At 46.6% G+C, this 12,343-nt stretch overlaps 1 protein-coding gene across 1 annotated transcript; it reads right to left on the bottom strand.

Annotated features, from left to right (window-relative positions):
* Positions 1 to 387: 387 nt before the first annotated feature.
* On the bottom strand, positions 388 to 12,049 carry BET1 (Bet1 golgi vesicular membrane trafficking protein). Its single transcript, XM_054161083.1, has 4 exons — positions 11,915 to 12,049; positions 7,775 to 7,881; positions 4,288 to 4,344; positions 388 to 3,248 (listed from the first exon to the last, which is right to left on the bottom strand). The coding sequence occupies exons 1-4, from the start codon at positions 11,931 to 11,933 to the stop codon at positions 3,093 to 3,095; spliced, it is 339 nt and encodes a 112-aa protein (XP_054017058.1). The 5' UTR covers positions 11,934 to 12,049; the 3' UTR covers positions 388 to 3,092.
* Between the last annotated feature and the right edge of the window lie 294 nt (positions 12,050 to 12,343).

The raw sequence follows: 12,343 nt of genomic DNA on the forward strand, positions 1-12,343 counted from the left end.
CTAAGGCTGCTGTTCCCTTTCCCTGACTGAAATACTGTCAAAGCAATTTCAGCTTGATATAAGTCATTGTAACAATTCTAAACCAACTTACACAATCCTAGAATGGTTTGGGTTGGAAGGAACCTCCAGAGGGACTGAGCCTTCTCCAGCCTGAGCTTGAATATCTCTAGGGCTGGGGCCTCAACCACCTCCCTGGACAACCTCCTGCATTGTTCCAGCACTCTCATGACCTTTTAGTAGAGCTGAAGTAAGGGAGCTGTGGTGCACCCTGTAAAACGACATGAGTGCACAATTAAGTCATTTTTACTAGGTAACTTTCAGTTGCATTTCATTCCAACATGTTGATGTTAAAAGCCCCTAACAAAGCTGTGTGTCAGTAAGTAAAAAAACCCTTTGTGTTGTCTAATAAACATATAGAAAGTTGTTTGGAGCCTTCAAACAGTCCTTGTGGTTGAACTTTCTCCCCCTTTCTAGCCCTCTCTAGAGAACAACAACAAAAGAACCCAGACAAAACCCTTAACTGAAGAAACAGAGCAAGGAAGCCACAGACACTTGGGAATACTCTGCCTGTTCAACAAGCCTAGCAATTGTCACATCAAGACAATCCTGGTGCTGGCACTTCAATGTTCTCTTACTTGCAGAGGTATTTTAGACCTTTTAACAGACAAAAGATCCAATCAGCTGGAAATTACTGTTCCACAGTCTGTGTGGAGCCATTTTGCATTATGCAAGTGTCATGCTTCCCTTACATAGGAAAACCAACAGGGAAGACAAGTGGCTGATGCCAACATTGCTTATTTTACTACTGCCCACCACACAACCATGCCCAGCAGCCTGAGAGAAGTGATTTCCCCCCATCTAATCTATTCCTCTGAGACCTTACCTGGAGTCCTGTGTCCAGGTCTGGAGCCCCCAGCACCAGAAGGACATGGAACTGTTAGAGCAGCTACAGGGGAGGCCACCAAAATGATCCAAGGACTGGAGCACCTCTGCTACAGAGATAGCAGGAGAGGGAGTGGAACCTTCTCCCTGCTGATGAAAGTCTGAGGTTCTCTTTAGCTTGGAGCAGAGGAGCCTGAGGGGCACCCTCATTCGTGTTGATAAAGATGTGCAGAGCAGTGTCAGGAGGATGGAGCCAGGCTCTGCTCAGGGATGTCCAATGATAAGACAAAGGGCAATGGGTGCAAGCTGGAGCAGAGGAGGTGGCACAGGAACAGAAATGAAAACTTTTTCACTGTGAGGGTGCCAGAGCCCTGGAGGAGGCTGCCCAGAGAGGCTGTGGAGCCTCCTCTGGAGACATTCAAAACCCACCTGTATGTGTTTCTGTGTGACATGTCCTAGGTGATCCTGTTCTGGCAGGGGGGTTGGACTGGATGCTCCTTCGAGGTCTCTTCAAATCCCTCCCTTACATTCTGTGATTCTCTGCAAGTTGGTGTTGCTTACCCTGGAGATGAGAAGGCTCCAGAGAGCCCTACTAGCAGCTTTCCAGTATTGGTGTGCCTCCAAGAGAGCTGTAGAGGGACTTTTGACAGCAACATGGAGTGACAGGACAAGGGGTGATGACTTCAAACTGGAAGAAGCTGGATTGAGGTTAGACATTAGGAATCAATTGTAAGCATAGCCCCTTAAATGCAGCACCATTTCCAAAAAGTATCCTGGTCTTCTACAGGAGCAAAGAATGTCCATGACCACCACCAGCTGCAATACTACAGGAGAGTTTATTTGTCAGTTGATCATTAGTTATTAATGGCAACATATTGTACAGTATTGCTAGAAGTCTTTTGAACCCTGCAGAGAGAATTTCAATAGCTAGGACAAGGTTGTTTCTTGAACATTAAACTGCACAGTGTAAGAGTTTCAACTATTAGAAACTGGTGAGCCAAAGCTGTCTTCAAAAATAAAAACACTTTCAAATGACAGCACCTCCAAAGGGTGCAGCATCTTCTACTTCAATATAAAAATTCAAATCCCTTACCTCAGACATCAGGCAGTGCAGATTTAGGGATCACAGATTGAAGAGTAAACACAGGAATGGAAAAAAGTTCTGGTGATTCAATGGAATCATTTTAGATACTTTATATATAAAGAAAATGTTTGTACTGTGTCCATGCAGGCTGAGAGAGTTGGCTTGTTCAGCCTGGAAAAGAGAAAGGTACATGAAGACCTGCAAGCAGCCTTCTAGGATTTGAATAGGGCCTCCAGCAGACCTGAAGAAGGCCTTTTGATAAAGGCATGGAGTGACAGGACAAGCTTCAAACTGGAAGAAGCCAGGCTCAGATGAGACATGAGGGGGCAATCCTACCCCATGAGGGTGGTGAGGCACTGGAACAGGCTGCACAGAGAAGCTGTGGAAGCTCCAAGCCTTGCAGTGTTCAAGGCTAGATTGGATGGGGCCTTGAGCAAGCTGGTCTGGTAGAAGGTGTCCCTGCTTATAGCAGGAGGGTTGGAAAAGTTGATCTTGAAGGTCCCTCCCAAACAAAACCATTCTGTGTTTCTATGATTTGCTCACAAGAGCCAAGGTGTGAACATGGATTATCACATTTAAATGAAAACAAAAAAAGTAATCCAGTTTGAAGTAACTTCTCCCCAAAACACAGATTTTAAGCTACTTAAACCCATATACTAGAGCAATTAGCCACAAAAAGAACTTCTTGGGGTTCCACTCTTTGTTAGCTTCAGGCCAGCCTTTTAAAAATCCAGAGAAAAAACACTTTAGAGAGATCTAAATATTCTTTGTGCTTCTGCAACCTAGAATTTATCTTATGCCTGCATCTGGAGCTCTAATTTAGAGCATGGCCCAGAATGGGAAGCAGAATTAAAGAGGAAAGCCTTGCAAACCTGCAAGTCCTTCAAAGAGCTGCTGTTGCCTGTATTCATAAATCAGTTCCCCCTTAAAAACCCAGGAATTTATGACAGTAATACTGCTGGCAGATTTACAAATAATTCCCCCCCCAAAACAGGGGCTGATGGAAAAAAAATTCAGCTCCATTATGAAAATTCTCTAAGCCAATGCATTAATGCAATCCACAACAATTTCCCTGTGGCTTAGCCCCTTCTGATCAAGGCCTTCATTACGCAAGCGGTACCGTGCATCACCTCAGTTTAATAACCCAGTATATGACAAAAAAAACAAACAGGGAGAAGAGCATCATGTAGCACAACAGCTTGGTCTGGCTTCCTCTGGAGAGTGTTCTCAGTCTGCTCATAGTTGCACCTAGAAGTCCCCCCGTGGACTCAAAATCATTTTCCTACATGAAATAAAAACAACAAGCAAGGAAGCAAGCAAAACAACAGGGAGGTTACTCAGAGAAAGAGTTACACCTAACGCTTGCTAAGCGTAGCTTTTCCTGGTGCTGGTTTTGTTCGGTTAGTGGTGTTTGGATTGGGGTTTTTTGAGGGTTTTGGTTTGGTTTTTTAGTCTTCCAAACCTATTTCAGAGACAGTTTCTGAAAATTAAGGAGGAAAAAATTTTCACCTAATTTATCCAGAGATTTTTCCCCCACCAAGCAAAACAAGACAAACAAACAAGCAGGCATCTCTGACTCCCTCGTTTTTTTGCTTACTCCTCCTGTTCTTAAATGTGAACTTGCCAAACTGTGATGCCTGAAGTATAAACCCTTTGAAAGCCCTGCATTTTCACAGTTGCATCCAGCTCTGCACAGGAAGGACATGGAGCTGATGGAGAGGGTCCAGAGGAGACCACAAAAATGATCAGGGAGCTGGAGCAGCTCTGCTGCAAGGATAGGCTAAGGGAGCTGGGGTTCTTCAGCCTGGAGAAGGCTCCAGAGAAACCTTAAAGCAGCCTTCCAGTACCTGAAGGGGGCTACAAGAAGGCTGCAGAGGGGCTGTTTGCAAAGGCCTGCAGGGACAGGACAAGGAACAATGGTTTGAAATCAGAGCAGAACAGATTCAGATTTAATGTGAGGAACAAGTTCTGCACCATGATGGTGCTGGAACACTGCTAGAGGTTGTCCAGGGAGGTGGTTGAGGCCCCATCCCTGGAGATCTTCAAGCTCAGGCTGGCCAAGGCTCTGAGCAAGCTGCTTTAGTGACGGATATCCCTGCTGACACAGGGGGGTTGGACTGGATTACTTTTGGAGGTCCCTTCTAACCCAAACCATTCTATGATTCTATTTTTTTTAAACCAGAAATATTGCTGCTGAATTGTTCCCATTTTACATGAAGCAATAAGCTGTCCAAGATGTGACCACAAATGTTGATACTAAAAGCTTCACATCACTGACTTCTTAGTCCTCCCCATACTTAAGTTAGTGACTAAATACTTACCATTTCTGATAACATCTTATTTTGGTTTTTGACTTCTGTTCCAATTTCAATGGAAAGCTATTAAAAAACAAAAGAAAAAAGTATTAAATATTAGTAAGCAATTACAGATACAGAGTATCCAGTCTAGAATACCTGACCTGACTAGGATTTCCACAGATAAAAAGTGAAAACAGTACCTGCTGTTGCCAAAAAGCAAAGTAACATGCACAGCATTCTGTCAACAACCCTTAGGAAAGTAAATGGCATCTTACTAGCTGAGTCTAAAGAGTCACAGAAGGTCCTCAATGCTCCTCCTCCCCTTTTCCACAGAATTCCTTACTAGAATTATTGCGTGGACTTGCAAAACTTCCAAGGATGAATCACCCATCCCCTTGAACAAGTGTTAAAGCACAGAGGACCAGGAGCACTCCTTTTGACTTGGTTGTTGCTGGGGTTGACACCTCTAACTTGCTAGCCCACCTCTTCTGACAAGCTGCTGCTATCTATAGATCATTTCTTCTGTGAACTTGTCTAGTCCTCTGATTTGTGTCACGAAGCAACGAGCTCACAGCAGGACAAGGTGAACTGCGTGTGGAAGTGAGCATTGCTGCAGAGACAGGAACCAGGGTCAGCACCAGCCTAGCGATCACCCAGCACATCCACAGCTATGAAACAGGTCCAGAAGCAAGCCAAAGTCATGGTTGGTAAAGGTTGGAATCACAGCTATGACACGGGTCCAAGAGCAAGCCAGAGTCATGGTGGGTAAAGGCTGGAATCAGGCAGGTGTAAGACCAGGCACAGACAGAGCTGCAGCGTTAGCAAAGGTAAGGAGCAGCCAGGAGAGCCTTTAAAACCAGCAGCTGTTTGTAAACAGCACCCAAGTGACACAGGGCAGAAGTTCCAGCTGAGGTTTGTTGGCAGCTCTCCCTCCATAAGAGTTCTTAACCTATTGGCCTTGAGCAACCAGCTCAGCTCCTAAGAAGCATGGGAATTGTGCTCCAGGCCCTCATGCTTTGGATTAGCCAAAACCAGTCTGGGTGTTGTGACATCACTTCTCACTGTTGCATCTCACCAGAATCTACTATCAAGTCAAGAGAGAAACATGAGGCTTCTAGGAGGATCATCTGAAGATTACCCCATACACCAAGATCATGACAATGCACTAGAAAATCCAGCTGCAGAAAGAGCACACATGGGGCACCATCAGCCACACTGCAGACATAGCCTGGGACACCAATTTGAACTAAAACAGACCAGAAAAGAAGATAAGAAATTACAAGTCAGACCTTTTCTTCTTAACTGCTTCTAAATTGGATAATTTCCTACCCTTAGGTCTTACTTTCTATTTGAGACTAAACAAATGACTTTGAAGCACCAGGATATCCTTAGTAACAGGAATCTGAGTTTAGGCCCAAGAATTCATTGGCTACATACATAGAAACTGCACTTACTGCCAAGGATGTATTTTAAAAGATCTGAAGTTGTTAAGTAAAAGAACTCCACACACAATTGTAATCATAGAGCTGTCTTACAGTTAAGACCTGTGTCCTGAAGGGACAAAAAGCCTCAAAAATGCTCTGAATCAGACAATGGGGCAGGAGCCAGCAGGTCTGGTCTTTCAGGGAATCACCCGTGTTGCCCAGGCTTATCTGAACATGCCCTGGGGTCCAAGTGGGCCAGGTGGTGTGTGCCTTTGGCCACCTTTGGAGAAAGCTACTTCTATAGGTTAAAGTGTCAGGTTTTTATGTATTAATCTTTGTGTCACTGGCCATCACTGTCTTGGGAAATCTATAAATACCAGCCCAAAGAGCCAGTGCCTTGCAATTGCCCAAGCTCTGGGAGAAGGCACAAGCCTTGCTTGTCTTGCAATTTGGAATCTGAGCTGTGCTTCAGTTTACCCAGAAAGACTGCAAGACCCTCGCTGTAAGCGGTGCAGAGAGTCGTGTCCCAGGAGCAGAGAGTCGTGTCCCGGAGCCAAGAGATGAAGCCCAGGAGGAGCTGAGAGTCCCTGGCACAGTTGTGTTTTACTGGAAGCAGCAACAAGCACCGCTGCGAAGGCTACAGCTGAAGAACCTCTCCAAACAGGCAACACTACAAAGCCGACAAGCCCTGCAAGCCTCGGCAGCAACCTCTTGTCTACAAAGCCTTTGGAGATAAACCCTGCATGTGCTACAGCAACAAGCTGCAGAAGCCAGCAGAAGGTGAAGCTGTGCTCCTGCAGCTCTCGCGTGCTCGACGCCACGCTGGTGGCATTTAAACTGCCCCACGTGCCGCGGGGTGCCACGAGCAGTGAGTAATTATGAGATCTGATTTTTATAAGCATCTCTTACAGGTCTGTTGCCCCCCTTGTGGGCAATCTCTGACATGTTGCCTATATTCTTCTCTTTTCCTTCACAGTTTAAATTGCTGTTTGTTGTTTCTGGATTTTTGCTCGTATTGTTTCCATTGTTGCATGTTCCTGCTGGTGAGGTATCTGTTCCACAGCTGAGTATTCTGAACCAGTAAATAGGTTTTATTAATATTTTCATGCAGGATTTTTTATTATTATTAATAAAGTTATTAACATTTTTATTACCCATTCTGCCTATTACATATTGATAACCTCCATATGATCATAACAACCTGCCTGAAAGAAGTCCCCAGTCTCTGGAGGGAATCAGTGTCATTAAACCAACCAATTTCTCTTTCAGAGTATGTTAGGACGTTATTTCTAACAGTGGTTTTGACATTACAGATTTGTCAGCTGCTACTGCAGAAGCTGATGAGGCACAGTGGTCACACAATCATAGAATGGCTTCCCTTGGAAAGGACCTTAAATATCATTTGGTTCCAACTTCCTATGAGATACCTCATACTAGACCAGCTTGCTCAAGGCCTCATCCAGCCTGGCCTTGAACACTGACAGGCTTGGAGCCTCCATAACTTTTCTGGGCAACCTTTTCCAGTGCCTCACCGCCTTCATACTAAAGAGCTTCTTCTAATGTGAAATCTAAACCTATCCTGCTGGAGTTTCAAACCACTGCCCCTTATATCACCACAGCCCCTTATAAAAAGTTCCTCTCCAGGTTTCTTCTAACAGCACCAAACCCAAGTATTCCATCCTCCTGAGCCAGTTTACTGACCTAAACTCCATTTTATTAGCTTCTGCAGGGACAGGAGCTCATTCTGAAGGACAGCAAGCTGCAAGGTGGGTTGGACATGGTGACCTTTGAGGGTCCCTTCCAAACCAATGCAATCTGTGAAAGTAACACCACACTTGTCCTCAAGATTAGCCAACAATGACATCTCTAGCTAAAAATGTCATTAAAGGCAGATCCAGTTACACAAATGACTGATTGTGCACTTTGGTTGGACTGGATGATCTTTCAAGGTCCCTTCCAACCCCTACCATTCTTGTGATTCTGTGATAATTCTTCCTTGTGTTAAGCTTATGTTTTAAACTACGTTCATGGCTTCCCTGGTCCATGTAATTGAAAGCAAAATAGTGAAAGCAGCATTAAATACTCACTGATTTGATGGCACTGACTTTGGTACGCAGGCTCTCTGTTAATCTGTCATTTTCTTCCTCATACACACTGTACCCACTGTTGGTGTAGCCATAGTTACCTCCATCGCCTGGAAAAGCAAGGGTCAGCAGTTAGCGAACACCACAGAGCAAGTGCCCTTCATGTGTGGAAAAGAACTTTTTCCACTTAAAAATGCATTTTCTAAATGTCAACTTTGGCCATCAGGAAAAGGCACCTTGTGTTCCTGAGCTATCCAAGCTTTTTCTGATGTGTAAGTCACCTTTCAGTGTGGCACAGATGGAGAGCTGAGGAATGGTTATAATTCAATAAAACCAGGGTGAAGCTTCACAAACCAGGGTGTTTTCAGATCACTTCTATGAAAATCAACCTCAGCATTACATGGAGAGGTGATGAAAACATTGAGGCCATGACATAGAGCAGCAAACCCAACTCAAAATAGGACAGTTGGGATCATTCTGTAACAGACAACCACCTCTGATCACACTCACATTCAAAGGAGAAAGCGTACTCAGGTTTTTTGTGCACTTCCCTACAAACAAGACCTCAGCTGAGAAGCCAGGTCTGAGCAGAGCACTGCCATTTCTGTCACCATGTGCATGCTAGTGCCCCTCCTGCCTTTGCTTTCCAGGTGATGGAGCTTCAGGACTATTCACCAGACAATTGACTCAGAAGAGGTCCTCAGCTCAACCATGCTCCCTTCCTCCAGCCTCCGATAAAGATGTCCTACAGACAACAGCTGGACATTAGCCTGGGCACAGAATTAAAGCTGTGTCCTGACTAGACGAAAATCAGTCTGAGGCCTCAAATCAAAGATCTGAAACCAAAGAAGAGAGACCAAGACTGAGAAAGACAAAAAACCCCGAAGTGTTACAAGCTGAATTGATAGGGGCTGAATTAACAAGGCAACACAAGCTCTATGATAAAGATTGATTCAACAATCCAGGTGACCCATACATCAGTGTTTATCTGGCTGTCAGATTGCCTTGGGTTAGAGACTTCTGGGGCTGGGTGGCTTGTGTGCTTCTGAGGGGAAAGGGAGAGAAGAGAGACATCAACCACACAGTCTTAGATAAAGCTATGTCTCAAAGTTTCACCATGTGCTGGGCATATATCACATTAAGACTTTAAAAGCGAGAATGCTGCTGCTGCTTTCATATAGATATCATTTTATATATTTATATAATTTATATATAAAAAAAATTTATATTATCTAAAGATGTTCTGGAAGTCACAGTATTTTTTTCAGGTGGAAAAGACTATCAAGACCAACCATTCTCTAACTCCACCAAGGCTGGTGCTAAACCATGTCCCTCAGAACCACATCTGTGCCTCTTTAAAACCCCTCCAGGGATGCAAATTGAACCACCTTCCTGGGGAGCCTATTCCAGGATTTGAAAATCCTTTCAGTCAAGAAGTTTCTTCTGAGAGCCAAACTAAACCTTCCCTGGTGCAACTTGAGGCCATCTCCTTTCATCCTGTCTCTCGTTCCTAAGGAGAAGAGACCAACCCCTACCTGGCTCCAGCTCCTTTCAGGGAGTTTCTGTTAAGTGCAAATCATGATGGTTTTTCAGTTGGTCCTTGTAAACTCTTTTAATCTTCTTCTATAAGTGAAGCTAAGGACAAGTTGTCAGTAGGACTGGGTGACAGGTCTGCATCACAGTGGAAGACTTATGAAAGCCCTGCCACTGAAAGCCCTTCTCCTAGTCGAAGGTGCCAATGCCAAGTGTAGAAAGTTGACTAAAATAACATCATTGAGTGAGTCGAGGTTGTTTCCTCTGCCTTGTTTTACAAAGGCACCTAAGTACAGTGTCAGTTGCTCAGAGCCCCTTCCAACCTGACCTGGAATGCTTTCCTGGGATGGGGCACCTACCACCTCTCTGGGCAATCTGGGCCAGGGTCTCATCACCCTCAGCATAAAAAAATCCTTCTGTATCTAGTCAAAATCCTCTCAGTTTAAAACCATCAGCCCATGTCCCATCACAACAGACCCTGCTAAAAAGACTGTCCTCATTTTTCCTGTAGGCTCATATAAGTACTGGAAGGCTGCAGTACGGCCTCCCCAGAGATTTCTCCTCTTCAGGCTGAACAACCCAAGCTTTCTCAAGCTGTCCTCACAGCACAGGGCTTCCAGCCCTCACATCACTTCTGTGGCCTCCCCTGTACCTGCTCCAACAGGTCCATGTCTTTCTTGCACCAAGGCCTCCAGAGCTGACTCCAGCACTGCAGGTGAGGTTTCAGCAGAGTGCAGCACAGGCAGAATCTCCTCCCTCTACCGGCTGCCGATGCCAGGGCTGGTTCTGGGTTATGAGAGCACACTGCTAGCTCACATCCAGCTTTTCATCTACCAGTACCTCCAAGTTCTTCTCTGCATGGCTGCTCTCAACCTCGTTATCCCCCAGCCTGGATTGATAATGATGATTGCCCCAACACAGGTGCAGGACATTTCACTTTGCCTTGTTGAACGTCATGAGCTCCACATGGGCCCACTTCTCAAATTTGCCCTGCCTCTCTAGAGGGCATCTCATCCCTCAGGTGTGTCAACCACACCACTCAGCTTGGTGGCATCTGCAAACTCTTCCCCCTGCACTCCTTCCAGAAAAAAAACACCACTTCACTTCTTCAGACTCATCATACCAAGCTGGATGGCCTTTGGTCTAACCCCTCTCAGTTCATACCCAAGAGCAAGCTGTTAGTCTGACAAAGGACTGAAGATCTCAGCATGACACTGATGACCTAAGCCTTATCCAATGCTCACCTTTTTATAATAAACATCCAAGCCCCTCTCCTGATGTAGTAAGAAGTGCATCCAAGAATTGCCTTCTCTGGTAGAAACACTATTACACAACACAAATCCAAAGTGGAGAAGTCACTCCAGGGTGCTGTAACAGACACACCTGCTTTAGCCACATGACATTTATTACCTCCTAAATACTCACTTTCTAGGAAGAACTGAGACATAAACATCTGAGGCATAGATATTACTTGCGTTTTACAGCGAGATCATGCCACCTATGTCATTCTAGAACATGACATGGGAGTTCAAAGTTTCTTTAGTCATCAGTGCGACTACTAGTTGAAAAATGAGGCCCAAGCTTCTCAAAACACTCAGCAGGCACTCCACAGTTTTCTGTACTTGTAATAAAATGACAAGAGTTGAGACTTGTTTAATCCAAACACACCCAAGTGCTATAAATAAATAAATAAACCAACTCAAAACGTGGAAAGGACTTGACTGAAGGGCAACACAGCTGGTGAAGGGCCTGGATAACAATTATGTCTTATTAGGAGCAGCTGAGGGAACTGGGATTGTTTAGTCTGGAGGAGGCTGAGGGGAGACCTCATTGCCCTCGTAACAACTCCCTGAAGGGGGGCTGGAGCCAGGTTGGGGTTGGTGTCTTCTCACTACTACCAAGTAATAGAATGAGAGGAAATGGCCTGAAATTGCACCAGAGGAGGTTTAGGTTGGAGATTAGGAAAAAATGCCTTTAGTGCAAGAGTGGTCAGGGTGGTGGAGTCACCATCCCTGGAGGTATTCAAAAAAATCTGTGAGCATGGCACTTTGGGACATGGTTTAGTGGCCATGGTGGTGTTAGGTCAATGGTTGGACTCGATGATCTTAAAGAGGACCGTTCCAACCGAAACAATTCTATGATTCCATGAGGAGTGCAAACCTCTCATCCACGTAAACATGGCTCAAACTACTGCTACATTAGAACCATTCACCAACACAATTAAATACAAACCCCAGTGCTGCTCTGTGAATCCAGATGAGTTACAGACAGGAGCACCAGTAAGGGTCTTTCCCTACCCCAAAACTTCGGAGCTCCACTACAACAAGCCTTCACCCACCAGCACAGCCCCTCTCAGGCAAGGACGCCCCCTCCGCAGCCCCTACCTGGGGCCGGGCCCTGCCCAGCCGGCCCGCCAGTGGCTCTCACAGGCGCAGCACAGCGCGGCCCACCCCACAGCAGCGACGGCCCCAGCCCTCCCCGCCAAGCTTTTCACCCCCTCTCCCCCGCTCTTTAACGCTCCAGCACCGCTGCGCCTCGAGGCCGGGAGGCTGCCGCGACCCGGCTCCGCAGCCGGGCTGCGGGCCGCGCTCCAAGGAGCGCCGCGCTTACCCAGCCCTGCGCGCCTCATGGCTGCGCCCGGAGCCGCCGACGGAGGAAGAGAAGGGGAACGACTCCCTCGCCCACCGCGGCCGGAGGAAACTGGACTCCGCGCAGCAGCCGCGGCCCAGCTCCGGCCCGGCCGTTGGGATCATTCAACCGGCGAGCGCCACGCCAGCGCCCGCAGCCGCACGGCCCGCTGGGAGCGGCGGGTTCCGGCCGCGCTGCCGGGGCTGATGGGGCTTGTAGGCACCGCGGGGAGGGCAGGGCGGTCCGCAGGGGATCATCCCGTCCAACGCCCCTGCGCAGCAGGGTCACCCGCAGCCAGTTATTGCACAGTCCGGGCGGGTTTGGAGTATCTTCAGAGAAGGAGACTCCACAACCTGTCTGGGCAGCCTGCTCCACTGCTCCAGCACCCTCACAGCAAAGAGTCGTCTTCTT

The sequence above is a fragment of the Dryobates pubescens genome, chromosome 4 (genome assembly GCF_014839835.1).
Source record: "Dryobates pubescens isolate bDryPub1 chromosome 4, bDryPub1.pri, whole genome shotgun sequence".
Lineage (NCBI taxonomy): Eukaryota > Metazoa > Chordata > Aves > Piciformes > Picidae > Dryobates > Dryobates pubescens.

Excerpts from the sequence above, each read along its gene's own strand:
- BET1 (XM_054161083.1), bottom strand. Across the intron at positions 4,345-7,774 it reads AAGTCAGTGCCATCAAATCA|CTTTCCATTGAAATTGGAAC; the intron begins GTGAGTATTTAA and ends GTTTTTTAATAG. Across the intron at positions 3,249-4,287 it reads ATAAGATGTTATCAGAAATG|GAAAATGATTTTGAGTCCAC; the intron begins GTAAGTATTTAG and ends TATTTCATGTAG.